The sequence below is a fragment of the Zootoca vivipara genome, chromosome 12 (genome assembly GCF_963506605.1).
Source record: "Zootoca vivipara chromosome 12, rZooViv1.1, whole genome shotgun sequence".
Classification (NCBI taxonomy): domain Eukaryota; kingdom Metazoa; phylum Chordata; class Lepidosauria; order Squamata; family Lacertidae; genus Zootoca; species Zootoca vivipara.
In genome coordinates this window covers 25,574,572-25,591,934 of record NC_083287.1, presented here as the reverse complement: position 1 = coordinate 25,591,934, position 17,363 = coordinate 25,574,572, and the positions used below count along the sequence as shown (strand labels likewise).

General features: G+C 43.8%; 1 protein-coding gene across 1 annotated transcript in view; it reads right to left on the bottom strand.

Annotated features, from left to right (window-relative positions):
* MACC1 (MET transcriptional regulator MACC1) overlaps nt 1-17,363 on the bottom strand; it is a 36,822-nt gene that overhangs the window by 10,014 nt on the left and 9,445 nt on the right. Inside the window, exons 2-4 of the mRNA XM_035129674.2 lie at nt 12,878-12,985; nt 9,996-12,046; nt 2,604-2,792 (exon numbers count right to left, since the gene is read on the bottom strand). Of these exons, the coding sequence (XP_034985565.2) occupies nt 2,604-2,792; nt 9,996-12,046; nt 12,878-12,977 (2,340 nt within the window). The 5' untranslated portion in view covers nt 12,978-12,985. The remainder of the gene's footprint in view (nt 1-2,603; nt 2,793-9,995; nt 12,047-12,877; nt 12,986-17,363) is intronic.

Genomic DNA, 17,363 nt, shown 5'->3' with positions numbered 1-17,363 from the left:
TTCAGGCCCATTTTAGAATTTTATCCTTCTCCTCGGGGAAGTAATCGAGGCTGCCCTGCCTAGCAAACCGCCCCAATGCCCAGCTAATCCCTAGCCATGACCAAGCCAAACTCAACTTGACCATTTAACTGTCCACTCCCTCCTGATTGGTGGACACTCCACCCAGCCCTGATTGGCTGCAGAAGAAGCCCCAGCTGGATGGAATCATCATCTGCTATGGAGCCGATTTATGTTGTGAACTGCCCTGAGATCTACAGATGAAGGGGGGTTATACAAATTTAATTCATTAATTACAGGTAATAGTAATATCAAAATGAATTATTTAGGAACAAATTAATAGTGTTGCTAGATCAGGTCAACGTTCTGTCTAGTTCAGCATCTCATTCTCACAGTGGCTATGCCTCTGGGAAGCCTGCAAGGAGGACCCAAGAGAAACAGCACTCTGTTCACTTGTGATTCCCTGCAACTGGTATTCAGGGCTATATGGCCTCCATATAGTATAGTAGAATATAGTATTCATGGAGGATCAGACTCTTTTAAAGCACTGTGTGCTGGATTATCATACTATGTATATTTTGGAATCAATGCACATTAGACTATTATTGTAACAATGTGCATTTTATTTTATTTATTTTTGCAGCACTGTGAGCCACTTTGGGCACATTTATGTGGGAAAGCAGCCTACAGGTGAAACTAATACAAAAATAAAAAACGTCAGAGTGAGTATCTCATCTGCAAAGTGGGATCTGCCACACAAGGCTGCTGTAAGAATTGAGTAAGGCAAGAAGTGCTATTACAGAACCTGACCCTCCTTTGGGAAAGACCAGGCTATAAATAAACACAGGAAAAATGAAAACACTGCGCACAGAGTTATCAAATTCCTGCACGTTGCATGCTGACGGAGAAAGAGGCAGCTATTTGTTGTTGTGAATATTTCATTTAACTTCTAGCTTGACAGCTTAATATCACTGTGGCAGCTGATATGAGATTTCTAAGGCTGCTCGTGATGAATGATTCCAAATAAAAACATAAACATAAGAAAAAGAGAGAGGAGGACCACTGCAAAATCAAGTACCCCCCCCCCTTTTTTGACAAACAGTACTTTATGCAAGATTTCACCTAGGTGATCTTTGCCTATCTTTGTCTTATTTAAGTGCAAGTCCAAGTCACATATCAGAGAACTACATGAAAAATCTGGTAACTCAAAGAACAAGCCAAGGTGGCTGACAATCAAAATTAAATACAAGCCAAAAGAATTAGATTCAAAAAACGAGGTGAATAATATTCTGACCTCTTTTCTATTATGGGAACTATTGGGTTGTAGTGGGCAACATACAGACAAAAAATTGAAAGCCAAATTATACTGAAATGCTCAAAGTTTTGCATTTCTTCCTGTTTGGATTATTCACTGCATTATACATTCATGTGACTTGCTAGTTTAGCTGCCATTGTCCTCCAACATTATCTACACATTTTCAGATTTGGTTGGGATACCAAGCCAAAATCATCTGCTGATAAAGGCCAATGTTAATGGAAATTTTTCTATAGCTTCATTGACAGATGCGGAACAATCCAAAACACGTTTACTCAGAACTCACCAGAGTTCAGTGTACCTTATCCTAAATAAAATATGCACAGGACTGCAGGCTTAGGTCCTTTGCATTGCAGAATTAATCTTTACACTTACACCCTCAGGATGACTCCATTTAAATTCTCTAGAGAAGCAATTTATATGTTTAATTCAATATTTGGTCTCCATCAACTTGTCTCTTTGGGTGGGCTTTGAGAAATGGCTTTGAGCAATCTTGTGTCATGTTATTATAACGCAGACAAGAATTATTAGAGTTGAAATTTTGGACACATAACAGTAAGACGGGGGTGTGGGGGGGAGACCGAGAGAGAGGGGGAGAGAGGAGGAGGAGGAGGAAGAGGAGAGAGAGAGAAGAGAGAGAGAGATGTTTAGGACTGAAGAGAGGCAGTTTCACGAGTGTATAGATCAATTCTGTTTTCACCACGTTTGATGGGTATTATATCATTTAAGAAACAACAACAACAATAACAACAACAATTTATTATTCCCCAGCCACTCTGGGCGGCTCCCAACATAATATTAAAAACACAATAAAACATCAAACTTCCCTGAGCAGGGCTGCCTTCAGATGTCTTCTAAAGGTTGTACGGTTGCTAATCTCCGTTACATCTGTTGGAAGAGCGTTCCACAGGGTGGGCACCACCACTGAGAAGGCCCTCTGCCTGGTTCCCTGTAACTTCGCTTCTCGCAGTGAGGGAACCACCAGAAGGCCCTCGGCGCTGGACCTCAGTGTCTGGGCAGAACGATGGGAGTAGAGACACTCCCTCAGGTATACTGGACTGAGGCCGTTTAGAGCTTTAAAGGTCAGCACCAACACTTTGAATTGTGCTCGGAAAACCTATGCAACCCTGTTTGACCAGAGACAATGGTGGGACAAAAGGAATGTGTACACGTACATCCCATGGCAAGCAATTCCACTTTAAAAGTCAGTTATAAAAACAATGGTCTATATTCAGCCTAAAAAGCTCTGGTGGCAAAAGAGCACAGTGAAAGAAAGTGAGAGATGTCTCACCTCTGGAGGGACATCTCCATTTGTGCCCCGGTGGGGAGTTTCATAAGCTTCGATTTGTTGCTTTGTGAGTCGTGCTAATTTTTCTGCCAGCTCTCTCCAGCCTTTCCCAAGCTTCACAGCAGACGTAAAAATGACTGTGTCTTGCGTGATGCGTGCAAGTAATCCTTGGCAATCCAGCTTCAGCAGGGCCTGCAACCACAAGTTGGATGATTATGTTCTCAAGCAACCATGAATAACAATTAATTGTAGCCGGCTTGTGCAACTATTTGAAGCAATACGGAAACGAGCACTTAAACTTCTGCTAAATATTCCACTAGTGTTCCAGAAGCGGCTTTTTCACATGTGGAGAAAGATCACATAAAATGTGGAAATGATTAGGTAAGGAATAATCATGAAAACTGAATGAAATGCTATTTGAATGGAGTCTTCAGTCCACTGATTTCAACAGGTCCTCCTTTATGTGTTACTTAGTCAGATACGGCACCATACATATATTTATTTAAATATTTATAAGCCACACTCCTGTAGAAATTATAACAAGGCAAGGTGTAAGATTAAAAACACAATACGCCAAAATAGCCACAGCAAAAAGAACATATCATTAAAAATTAGTTGGTTTTTATTTTTATTTTTTTTAAACAGATTCCGAAGACCTGATTGAACAGTTTTTAAAATACGTTTGAAAGAAAGCAGGGATGACTCCTGTCGAACAAAGATCATGGGGCAAGTAGTTCCACAGAGCAGGGTCTGCCCACACAGAAGTCTTGGTCCCTGGTAAAGGCCCGTTAAATCTAAGGGGCAGGGGCACAAAATGTGTCCCATCTGAAGGCTTCGGTGATCAAAGCAGAGTATAAGAAATCTGCTTGGCTCCAACTTGAGTAGGGCTTTGTGAATCTTGCGTCTGGCAGCAAAACAATAGATACACTGGAATAATTATTACCAATTTTACTAACCCCTGGTGAATCTGTATCAATTCTCTTTCACTAGAACAATTAGCCTAGGAGCCAGATTTAAAAGGAAATCTGAACTAATTAGTTTTTCCCAGATTTATCCCTATACAGTACTGCCAAAAATAGTATACTGTTCCCAGAAAGAAGAGTATGGTTTTATATAAATGTCAGTCTTAGGACTGCATAATCAATAATAGAGTTTACTCATTATTCCTGATTACAGATATTTCGGACAGTCCTGCCTATGGTCATTAACCAGGGAAAAGACCGGCTGAAATTACTGAAAGTTCTGTCCTGAGAAATTACTTTAGAACTAGACTGCAGCAGGATAAAATCTGCTTAGGAAAAGAAAAGAAATATATGTGGGCATTGTGGCCCATTTGTATAATCATTTTTTATTTTTATTTTTACAAAAAACGACTTCTCGCTCTCAGCCCTTTTTACTTGAGCGTCCTTTTAAAATGCTCAGGTTTGTGTAAATGCAATCGCTTTGCTCTGCTGGCCCAAAACTGAACAAAACAATTTGCATTCCGTCTGAGACAAGAAAATATCTCTTCCATTTTGCCCTTAAAATGTTGTTTTAAATATTTATATACAGTCTTACTTTGGAAGTCAAATGGAATCCGTTCCGGAAGTCTGTTCAACTTCCAAAACGTTGGAAAACCAAAGCGTGGCTTCTGATTGGCTGCAGGAAGCTCCTGCAGCTAATCGGAAGCTGCGGAAGCCCTGTTGGACGTTCGGCTTCCAAAAATAGTTCGCAAACCGGGAACACTCACTTCCTGCTTTGCAGCGTTCGGAAGCGAAAACGTTTGAGAACTAAGCTGTTCGAAAACCAAGGTACGACTGTACTACCATTAGAAAATAAATAAATCACAGCAGCTTACAACTAACCAATTATGCAAGGTTTAAGTAGGAGTCTCTGGCTCTTCAGAAGTTGTTGAACTCCCATTTCCTCAGTTGGTTAGAGCGTGCTGCTGATAATGCCAAGGTTACAGGTTCGATCCCAGAATGGGACCGCTGCATATCCCACACCAAGATGGAAACTTGATCCTCTAATGTGGTTATTTCAGGAAGAAACACAGAAACACTGGATTCATAGAAGATCTTTGGAAGAAGTATAGACTGCTCCATTTTAACACTGCTTTTCTCACAAGGAGGCCGCCCAAAAGTGTTTCTGCACAGGTCGAAGGTGGGCACTGCACATCCTGGCCACTACAGATCATATGCTGGTCTGATCCTACGTAGCATCTCCACACCATCTCCATCCTATATGCATCAATTATATTCTCAGTCATTTAAGACGCTGTGGCTCTTTGGCAGAAAGCTGCCATTGTAAAATAAAAAAAACCAAATGAAAAGGTACTTTAAGTTTCAACGAGAACGACATCTGTATAATGACCCTGAAAATATAGCCTCAGGGAAGAAGCTGGAAGCAAGAGACATAACTTTTACCTGCAAGTCCATGTTTAAAATTGCAGTGGCAGAAAACTAGTGAGAAGTCCTTAAGCGGTGGTATATTTATCTTGACAATGACAAAACCCATGACTTCCAGCCCTTGCTATTTTTGAAGCTAAAGGACTTCTGTTATTTTGAGCAACGTCTCATCACAGAAATAGGACTAAGATTCGAAAGGCTTATGTTCAAAACCAGCATTTCCCAACCTGGTGCCTTCTAGATGCCTATTATTATTATTATTATTATTATTATTATTATTATTATTATCATCATCATCATCATCATCACATCTCCTTTTTCCTTGACAGGGACTTTAGGTGGCTTACAGATAAAATAAGACACACAACCATTAAATTAACACTGACCATGCTGGAGCTATGCTTCTTTTCTGAACCATGTAACACTGGTTCAGCATTGACCGACAGTACAGTACTGGGCCCCTTTCAATGTTATGTTGATAACTTACAGTGCTCTGAATGACTTGCGCCCCTGTAGGAGCACCTGTCCCATTATCCACTAGCCTGTACTACCGAGAAGGCCCTCCTTGTGATATATTGCAGTGATCTAAGGAAAGGGCCTTCTCAGTTGTGGCACTCCATCTGTAGAACTCCCTCCTGCTAAAGTTAGGTTTGGATCCCTATTTGTTGAATTTTCGTCGGGTGCGAAGGCTGCAGACCTGTGTCACAGTGTCCCTGTCTGGCTTGCTGTGGTTTTTGTTTTCAAGCTTTTTTTAAGGGTGTGTGTTGACAGTGTTGTGCTTTGTTATGACTTCGATAGTGAGCCACCGTGAAAGGACCTTAGTGTGTTAGGCTCATGCTGGGGAGAGTGTATACAATGGTGCCTCGCTAGACGAAATTAATTCGTTCCAGGACTCAATTCGTCCTACAAAAATTTCGTGTAGCGAGGCACTGTTTCCCATAGGAACGCATTAAAAGTCAATTAATGCGTTCCTATGGGCTCCGGGGGCCTGGCGGCGGCAGCGGTACTTGCTCTCTTGGCTTGGGGAAGGCAGGCAGGCGCTTGTTCTCTCGCCCGACAGAGCCAGCATTTGACAGGGCTTCCGAACCCCCGTCAGATGCGGGCTCTGTTGGGCGGGGGGGGGGGAGAGGAACGAAGGAAGAGAAAGCAGCCCTTTCTCTTCCTTCCTTCCTCTCCCCCTGCCGCCAGCTTTCCCCCCACCCCGTCCGACACAGCAGGATCGGAGGAGAAGCCTCCTCCGATCTGCGCTGTGTCGGACGGGCTGAGGGGAAAGCGGGGCTTTCGGCAGCCGGCAAAAAGTCCCCACACCAGCGCACTTCGGCTCCGGGTGACGGGGCCGAAGTGCACCGGTGCTTCGCTGGCTGCCTTCCCCTTGAATTGGGGAAGGCAGCCAGTGAAAACATCCCCGCACCGGCACGCTTTGGCTCCGGGTGATGGGGCCAAAGCGCGCCGGTGCTGGGGTGTTTCGCCGCCCCCCGCTAAAGCAGGCTTGCTAGCCGCCATTCCAACGGTGTCTAGCAAGCCCACCCAGGTGAGGGGGTGGGCGGCGGGAGCAGCGCCCGAGAGGGCTCCTTTTGGGCTCTGATCCCGCCCCCCCTTGCAACAGCAGGCTTGCTAGCCGCCGTTCCAATGGCGCCTAGCAAGCCCGTGTCAGGCGGTGGGGGTGGGAAGCGCAGGATCCTCCGCGCTTTCCCCCACCACACACTGCCCGGGATCGGACAAGGCTGGAGAAGCCTCATCCCATCCCCGCAGCGTCGGATCCTCCGCTTTTTGGATCCTCCGCTTTCCCCCACCACACACTGCCCGGGATCGGGCGAGGCTGGAGAAGCCTCGTCCCATCCCCGCCTTGTCAGGCAGTGGGGGGGAAGCGGAGGATCCGAAAAGCCCCCGCCGTGGACTGGCTTGGCGGCGGGGGGAAGAATCCACTTCTCCCCCCCTTCTTCCCGCGCTACAGCCTTTGTGTTCCCCTGGTCTCTGCCGGTTGCCCCTCACCGGCAGAGACCAGCGGAACACAAAGGGGAGCGAGCTGCAGCACAGGAAGAAGGCAAGGGAAGATCAGCTGAGAGGCGGTGACAGCTGTCAGTGCCTTTCAGCTGATCTTCCTTTGCCTTCTTCCTGTGCTGTAGCTCGTTCCCCTTTCGCTAGAGGAATGCCCTGTAGGTTTTGTGATTGGAGGTTTTTATGGCCACGCTTCGCAAAAAAAAAACCTCGTCTTGCAAGGCAACCTCCGATCGCAAAACCTATTCGTATAGCGGGAAATTCGTCTAACAGGGCATTCATCTAGCGAGGCACCACTGTATTTAAATGAGGACATGTCTCACTCATCCTGTCTCTGCTGGGGCCCAGCCCAAAATATCTTTACCCAGCCTAGCGCCTAAGGAAGGGGCATTCTGGGAGTGGGACCAGAGCTGGATCCTAAGCCTATTAGCTTGGTCACATGATCTGATAACCCAGTATAGGTTGCACTGTGGTCTAAACCACTGAGCCTCTTGGGCTTGCCGATCAGAAGGTAGGCGGTTCGAATCCCTGCAACAGAGTGTGCTCCCGTTGCTCTGTCCCTGCTCCTGCCAACCTAGCAGTTTGAAAGCACGCCAGTGCAAGTAGATAAATAGGTACTGCTGCGGCGGGAAGGTAAACAACATTTCCTTGCACTCTGGCTTCTATCACAGTGTCCCATTGCACCAGAAGTGGTTTAGTCATGCTGGCCACATGACCCAGAAAGCTGTCTGTGGACAAACACTGGCTCCCTCGGCCTGAAAGTGAGATGAGCACCACAACCCCATAGTCGCCTTTGACTGGATTTAACTGTCCAGGGGTCCTTTACCTAAAGGCTTCCTTTCCCTCTGTCAGGCTCAGCCAACAGTAGCCTTGTTCAAGTTTTTGGTTTGCTTTAAGCCAGCTTCTTGCGTATTGTGTATACAAATTTAATAAGCAAACAAATAAACAAAATAGGATTGCTCCCTTAGTCAATGGAGAAAGAGTAATCCCTCTAGCTATTACATTTTTCAAGTACAAGAAAGTACCATAAAGTCATTGCAACGCTGCCAGGCAAACCTTTTAACTACACTTCCTTGCAAACCAAAGTGCTACAGTAACGATTCTTGTTTCTCTACCAATAAATACATTAACTGAATGCAATTATCAGGCTAATACTAGAACTTTAAGGAGAAATCTTCATTATGAAGGAAGACCGCTTGCAGTTACAACCGTTCAATAAGAAAAGTCAGGGGGAAACCCAGATAAGGGGGAGACACCCTCAAAACAACTTTCAGGGGCAACAGCACTCCGCATTCAGCCTTCCTGGTGCAGCTGGACTACCGGCTATGCTGGTTGGGGTGAAGAGGAGCTTCAGCCCAACAATGTCTGGGAAATGCTGCTCTACATTGAGCAAAGTGCTGAAATGCAGGAAGAACTTCAGTTCCAGCTAGAAAGCATTCACAATGCCAGTGCTGCTGAGAGTAGAGATCAAAGGATGAAGGGCTCTGGCTCATTACAAAGGGGCAAAGTGTCTCACCCATCAGCTGATCATCAGGACGCACAGCTATCTTTAAGGTCCCCCCCAATAATTCCACCTAGGATTCTGAAGTGTTATGGCAGGAATTCTACCATAGGGATAAAGGAAGAGTTGTCTGGCATTTATGTTTTCCAGAGATGGGAGGTGGACCGCACCAGAGGTAGACAACACCATGTTCTCCAGATACTTATTTATTATTGCATTTACAGGGTGAGTTTTTTAAAAGAGGCCCCGTGGAACATGTGTACTCTGTATCCACGGGGCCTCTTTTAAAGGACTCACCCTGTACAGTGGTACCTCTGGTTACGAACGGGATCCATTCCCGCGGCCCGTTCGCAACATGAAAAGGCCACACCCTGAAGCGCCGCATCTGCGCACATGCATGACGCAATTTGGTGCTTCTGCGCATGTGCAAAGCATGATCTAGCACTTCTGTGCATGCGCACTCACTGAACCCGGAAGTAACCCGTTCCGGGACTTCCAGGTTCGGCATGTCCGTAAACTGAAAAGATGTAACCCGCAGCGGACGTAACATGAGGTATGACTGTATATCAAGGAGTTTAAGGTACCATATATGGCTCCATGTTATACTCACAACAACCCTGTGAGACAGGCTGAAAGTTGGTGACTGGCCCATGGTCACCCAGTGAGCTTAATGGTTGAGTGGAGATCTGAACCCTGGTTTCCTAGAGCCTATTCCAACACCCTAACTGCTACACTACGCTGGGTTCCCCAGTGTACTGGACTCAAACTCTCATCAGTCCCAGCCGGACAGCATGGCCAATGGTCAGGGATGATAGGAGTTACAGTCTAACAACAACTGTAACTGGCTCCCACACTTCCAAGCTTTCATAAGGAACTAGGCAGGCTCTTATAAGTTAATCAAAAACTAGAGATCAACAGTGTGTTTTTGCCCCACAGCTTCTACATAATTTCAACATTAAGTGAACATTTTCACAACCAGCTTTGTTCAGACATCTTGGTCAGGATCCAACAAGCCTATAAAGGAGCATGTGAGAGAACTACGTACAGAGCCAAGAACTTCTTTAAACGTTTCCATTGCAGCTGCAGCTCACACGGCTAACAAAGCCATTTTTCCTACTAAAATAGCTTTGCTGCATCTTTTCACCTGCCTACAGGCCTTGAGGTGGAGAAGGATAACCATAATCCCAACAAATTAGCTAAACCAATTATTGCTCATCTGGGCCTCACATAAACAAAGGCCACATTCCCACCATGCATTTAAAGCACTATGGTACCACTTTAAACAGTCATGGCTTCCCCCAAAGAATTCTGGGAATTATCGTTTGTTAAGGGTGGTGAGAGTTGCTAGGAGACCCCCATTTTCCTCACAGAACTACACTTTCCAGAATGATTTAACTGTCAATCCTCCCTCCCGGGGAACTCTGGGGAATGTACAGTAGCTCTGTGAGAATAGGGGTCAAATGTTTGGTGTGAATGTGGCCTAACAGGACACATCTAAGCAGTACTTACAACAGACAGCTCGTACAGGAAACGCCTTGTATTTTTGTTAGCATGGCAGACCTCCTTGAGCTTCTTCACAACGTAGGCTACTTTTTCTGATTCTTTCTCAGCTTGTACGTCACTGAAAGCATCCAAAGACAAGTGCGAAAATCCAAGGGCATCAGCTAAAGCTTTCCAATCGTTCATTTTCTCTGATACCGTGGATAAGATTGCTGCATAGATGTAAGTCAGCTTTCTAAAAGGCAATGCAATTTGCTCAAGGAGGCTTTGGGTTGTGATTGTGCTATCATCAATATCCATAGCTTGGTCTTTGGCTATCACTTTGACATTTTTGCAGTGTACGAGGCCAACTTTCCTTCTAAGAACGCCCACGTACCATTCTTTTATTTTAGCCTGCCCGATGGCTTTCACCTTATCTTCGCCAAGAAGTGCTATTGTGTCGCCTTTAAAATATTCCAGCAAGTAGTCGATTTTATTTTGACGCAACACTGTCTTCAAAGCTACGCCATAGCAGGCAACGTGTAACGCTTTGTCCTGAAAAATTGGATATTTAATTGTTGGCGTTGATAGCAGTGGCGCAGAGTTGACCGCCTTGCGTCTTTCTAATCGGTTTGGCTTGTTGAGCACCCCAGTCAATGGCTTTGGAGCTGGCTCAGGGGTTGTGATGTAAAACTGGCACACCAGGTTGTTGTTTGGGGCTTTCACCTGGACGCGGAAGACAAAGAGATGTATTTTCCTTCTGTTGATTATAGAAAATGGGAAGTGTTGGTGAATCACTTCGCCGCCCCCTTTCAGTATCCCTTCTTTGATTTCTTTCCCCTGATCCTCTTCCTTCACTTCAAAATCAGGGTCACAAGAGGCCACAAAAATATTGAGATCTTGTGGCTTCTCGAGTGCAAATGTATGCTTTCCCCAGAGCTGGAAAACCACCGGGGGCATGCTCTTTCCACCCTTTTTAATGTCACATACTGTAAGTTTCTCTGGGACATAGTTGTGGCCAAACAGGGCAAATACAACTGTGAAAGAAGGGTGGATATGTTTGGGTCCATAAATCCCAACCGAGAGCTTTCTGTGTATATACTCCCAGGCACTTGCAGGAGAATTAACTGTATTGGTTTGGGCTACAGCCACAATGTACATCAAGTGACTCAGGTCCGTCAGCTTGACTTGGATAGTATCTTTATAGATGTAACAGTTGTCTATTCTTTCAAACGGACCCTCTTTAGTGAAACCACATAGACATACAATTTCAGTCATAACCTGACTGAAAGGGTCCTTCTTCACCTCGGCTGCAATTTTCATTTCTAGCAAAATGGCTTCGGTGGTATTGAGGTTACTTAATGTAAGTTCAACCAGTGGGCTCACAGTGGTCGAAAACTCATGGTTAAGCGACGGTGGGGAGTCAAGGATTGCCTGTAAGCCAACCTCTTGGAATTCTCCAAAGGCTACGTGGCCTTCGGGGAAATGAACCGCAATCTCCGAGTCAGGAAGCTGCACGGAGCCGCCTTCATGACTCACTTTGCAAGCTATATGCGTTTCTACAGATTGGGTTTGGGCCCATCCCGGGCTCTGATTTATCGCATTCAAATCCAGGCAAGATCGGGCCAGCTGCCTTTGATTCAACCACGCTGTCTTATAGGCTTCACGGTCATTCTGAAGAGGTTCACTGTTTGGAGGCAGGATATGGTTGGACGGTGCAGTGCAAGGGAGTTCAAATGTCTTGGTCCCTACAATATCCAAGAGATCTGAAACACTCCGAGATTTTGCCGATCTCCGGGAAGATTTGCGAAGAAAAAGATAATCAAGATTCAATTCGTCTCCAGACGAAGCAGCAGAGTCTCTGTTATTTAGATCTCTAGAAAATAAATAGGGGTCTTCTTTTAAGATAGATATGCCCTTGTCACTTTTTTCTCTGTTGTTTGACTGAGCTACATCATCTAAAAAAGGATTGGATGCTGACAGTACATTCCAAAAAGGATTGGTCTTAAATGCTCCAGGGACACGTTGCTTAAATTCTTCAGACCAATGGGACTTCAGCTCCAGTTCATTTTCTCTGTTATCTGTTAAAAAGAAGAAAACGAAGTTAAGTATGGCAACTTTATATTTATTGTCTTCCACCTAATATTCTGCATTTGTCAAGATACTGTATTTTTCTGTGTATAAGACTGGGGGGGTTAGCAAAAAATAGGTTTAAAATTGGGGCTCATCTTATATACGGGTAGTGCTGAGAGGTGTTTTCTTAATTTGGAGTCCCCAAAAATAGGGGGCGTCTTATACACGGAAAGATATGGTACTTCAGTTTCCCTTACATTAACTAAAAATACCAGGTGCAATATGTTGTTTTCATTTTGATTATACAGGTGAAACTCGGAAAATTAGAATATCGTCGAAAAGTGCATTCATTTCAGTAATGCAACTTACTATTTTTAAATTATTCTTTTAATTTTTACAAATGCTTTCTTTTGGAAATTCCACAGTAATAAAACAAATAGTTACAAAAATACAAAAATAAACATCGCTATTACATTTCATTAATTAGATTCCATTTATAATTGACCCGCCTAACGACAAATAATTACAATTACAACAAATAAAGGCTTGACATATCTTGCTTTGCATGTCATGCATCTATCTCATATATTGGTTTCACCTTTTAAGTTGTGTTACTGAAATAAATGCACTTTTCGACAATATTCTAATTTTCTGAGTTTCACCTGTATATTTTGTGGTTTTATATTTTGATTTTGTTCTCTGAAGCACCCTGAGACCTCACTATATGAATTCAATAAATAAAATATAATAATAAATGATGATATAAGCCAAGCATTTATCAAGCAAACGTAGATTCCGATCAGAACTCTGCTTAAGAAGGTAGGATGCTAGAAACATACCTGTCCAATCATTTCTTGCAGGGCTGCCGTCATCTAAGTCAACCAGACATCCCTCTGACTTACTCCATGAAATCTCCTTTATATGACAGGATGCAGACATCTTCCTTCCTAAAAGATTTAAGACAAGTTGCTTTACTAACCAATAAATGTTTTAGAACCACAAGGCATACCATAAATTGTAATCAAAGTCCAGAAAGAAATGGCTAAGGAATTCCTCGCATTAACTTCGCAATGGGGAGGCATGGATAGTCACCTATTTGAGTTTAGCCTCACTTACCTGGGAGGAAGCCCCATTGAAATCAACAGGACTTACACCTGAGCAGACATGGTTAAGACTGCAAGGGCTGTTTATCCCTGCGCAATCTTTCAAAGTAATTTCTTCTCCATGCATAGAGGGAGGAATTACAATAACAGAATCAAATTTCGCTCCCCTTCCCAGTGTCAGATTGCCCACTTGCTGAATGTCTGTACAGGGTGTGTGTTTATAAAGTCCCATAAATACGTGCAGGGCCGTCTTTAGCATATGCACCGCTGGGGTGCAAAGATCCGCCCAGCACCCCCCAATTTAGTTAATTTCACGTGCATGTTGCCGTTGAGAATGACAAGCGCCACCACTGGCGCGGTGCGTCTTTGGTAAATGAGCACAAAAAGTCAAAAGTCCTTTAGTGAAACAGTAGGTATACATTTCAGTAATACCTAGGTATATATGTATTTTGTTTTTCTAGCTTGATCAAAATTATTTATTATTTCATAACAGGTAGATAGTTAAGAGCTTAGGCGGCTTCCGTGCACCCCCCCCCCCGGATTCTATGCCTGGGTGCCTCGCACCCCTTGCACCCCCGTGTAAAGACGGCCCTGGGTACGTGTTCTTGTTCCCACATAGAAAGAAGAAGGGATCTGATTTGCCAATTCAGTTTTAGCATCCAAAGTAAAGATTGGGTGTAGAGAGAGTATAATGTCAGCCCAGTTATAATGATTCTCTCGGTTACTCCCTGCTTGCAAAATTTACGGAAGCAAACACAGAATGCTATTCCCCCCAAAAATGCTTTTTGAATTTTCAATACATTATTGTCTGGAAATGTAAACACTAGATTAGGCAATTAATTCCAGCCTCTTAAGAGTGATACTCTTATAAAGGAGCACTCAAAGATTCCAAAACACTGAGACAGCCTTATCATTTAAGTTCTCCAAACACAGAACTTAATACCCATGCCAGAAAAGGTGTGTATTTCATAACACCGACTAGAAGGGTGGCACAAGGGTGTTTTGTTTAATCCGAATCCAGGTCGGTAAGCAGGGGGAGAAATGTACCCTTTGTTTTATCTGACAAATTTTGCAACATACACTGTACAATGTAATCTTTCATAGGTTTGTGTTTAAAACGTAGAATCAGAGTTTAAACAGAAAGTAGTTCCACATACAGTGGTACCTCGGTTTATGAACACAATTGGTTCCGGAAGTCTGTTCATAAACTGAAGCGTTCATAAACTGAAGCGAACTTTCCCATTGAAAGTAATGGAAAGTGGATTAATCCGTTCCAGACGGTCCGCGGAGTAACCGTTCATAAACTGAAGCGAACTTTTCCATTGAAAGTAATGGAAAGTGGATTAATCCGTTCCAGATGGGTCCGCGAAGTACTTAAACTGAAGCGTTCATAAACTGAAACATGGGTGTAATTGGTTCCGGAGGTCTGTTCATAAACTGAAGCGTTCATAAACTGAAGCGAACTTTCCCATTAAAAGTAATGGAAAGTGAATTAATCCGTTCCAGATGGGTCCACGGCGTTCATAAACCGAAAATTCATAAACCGAGGTGTTCATAAACCGAGGTTCCACTGTACTGGTGTTTCAGTATGTTTTTATTATTATTATTTCAGGGATTTATATACTAACTGCCCTGCATAATATGTATACCAGGATAGTTTATAATAAAACACAGCAAAACAATTAGAAATGCACTAAAAGTGCCCCAAAACACTACCAGTGTTTTAGATATATGTAAAAAGTAGCATAAAAGCCAGGGAGTATTTTAAAAAAGATATTACAGATTAAACTATATAGGCAGCAGGAATAAGCTTTTTGGGTTGCTACAACTGAGAAGGGACTCTGCCTACCTGTACAACTGTGATAGATATGTTACCAACTACAGCATCCCAATATATTGAAGCATGTCTTATGACTTGGAAACACCAGCTTCCATTTGAACTGGGAGTATGCCCCAACTACCAGCAGCGTAGCGAGCCGCCGCGACACCCGGGGCGGCAAATTGCCATGCACCGGGGGGGGGGGGTGTCGCTACGTAATGATGCATGCGTACAACGTAGAGGGGGGTCGCAAACCCCTCCCCCCACGACTTCTAAACGGAGCCTAAATGGAGCGTGCAGGCTCCAGGTAGATAGCCCACTGGTGCAGCGTGCCGCACAGTGCCGAGCGGTCTTTTTACCGGGAGGCTGGAGGGGCTCACCTTGGGAGTCGCTGGGTGGGGCGCCGACTGTCACCCCCCCCCATAGTGGAACCCGGGCGGTACGCCCCCTAGCTCCACCCCTGCCAACTATATTATTCACTTCAGAATTTGATTAAGTGCTTTGGAAAAACAGATCAATTCACCTCGGATCCATTGGAGGCTGCCTGATTCAGTTCAGGTTCAAAACCCAGTTTGGCAGAACAAGAAATTTATGCCCCCCCCCCATTTCCTATTATGGAGAAATAAAAAATGGCTAGATTCCCCCTCCCTTTTTGATAGAATTTGATGAAAATGGCTGAAAATGTTTGATTGTTTGTTATATTGCATAACACCTAAGAAATTCCAGAAGAACAGTGCAATGGCTTGTTGCTGTTGTTGCTGGGCCCCTTTAAAATGTAATTGTTGTCTTTTAGATAATAATCAATAACTCTCTTCTTTTTTGGCTGAATTGGACAAAACTTTCATGAACGGTAGCCCTCTCTGAGGGAAGGAAGAAAGCCAAATTTCTGAAGGACACTAGCAGTAGTTTCTTCTGCAAGGACAGCCTTTGCCAGTTTGGGATTTATTTATTTTAATCACTTAATACCCCTCTATTGTTTTGTGAAGCAATTTAGATGAAAATTGCATACATTAGAGAGATACCACTAGGTATCATGTATTTCAGGTATGGAAAAGTGATTCCCCAGATGCTATATGGGGTAGAACTCTGGGGATGGAATCAGAAGCTGCTAGAACGGCTTGAAATCTTCCAAAAAATTTATCTCAGAAGAATTCTAGGCCTCCCTCAGGGTACTCCGGCAGCCTTCTTAAGAGTGGAAGTAGGATTACCCTCTGTGTCTGCCAGGGCCCACTTAAGATTTCTGTGTTTTTTCATCAACCTCGCAGATGCCTCGAATACTTTATTGGCTAAACAAGCCTTTGTATCTTTACAACATAATACTACTTGGCGTCAAAACCTATTAGATATTCTATCCAGATACAATCTACCCGAGTTTAATACTCTCAAACTGTGGAGCCTTGATAAAGTTAGGGAATGGATCTTTGAAAAACCACGCAGATAAAAAATTATGGGTTTTCCTACTGGTTTCCCTGAGTAAAAGCAGTCAAAATCTGTGCCAACTACCTGGTGGATATCACTGATCCCACCCTTCGGAGAGCTTTCACTATGGCCCGGTTTCAAACATTGCCAACTGCATACCTGACCGGTAGATTTACAAAAATCCCAGCAGAACACCATTTATGCCCTTGCTTCATGAAAATTAAAGAGGATCTTATACATTACCTCCTCTATTGCCCCATTTACTCGGGCTTTAGAGACGCGATGCTGCAAATTATATCCAACTCTATAATCAATCCTGAAGACAGAGTAAGAAATTTGTTAGTTGATGCTAACCCACGAATTACCCATGTGGTAGCGGTCTTTGTGATGAAGGCCATGAAAGCCAGGGAAAGATTTATGGGTGATAAAGTAAAGACCCCTTCATCATCTGTTTAACTCGTTGCTTGTTTTCCTTCTCTTCCTGTTTTGTGGGATGAAGGTTTTGTTGGGATAGTATGTAATGAATTTTAACATTTTTAATTATTGTTGTGTTAATATTTGTGTACAGGCATGGTCCTCACAATAAACGGTGTTGTTGTTGTTGTTGTTGCATTACAGGTAGTGGGCTAGATTACCCTCAGGGTCCCTTCCAACTCCACAATTCTATGATTCTAGGTAAGAAACCTGCAAAATTTCCGAAGTACATAGATGCAGGGATTTTTTGTGTGCTAGACATTTTTAAAGTTGACCCGGGTTGAGAATTAAAAGGGACTGGCTTCCTTCCCTGTGGTTTTGTAGGCGATGACTTTAGTATGAAAATGGCATATGTCATAGAAGTGCCTCTAAGAAAAGAACCTGCAGAATTTCTGTAAAATTAAAAAAGGAGCAGGGAGTCATTGTGAATGTGGGAGGGGAGAAAAAAGAGCTTCAGGTCAACTGGCACCCCAACTCACAGCAACTCAGGCAGGGCACACATTATGGGCT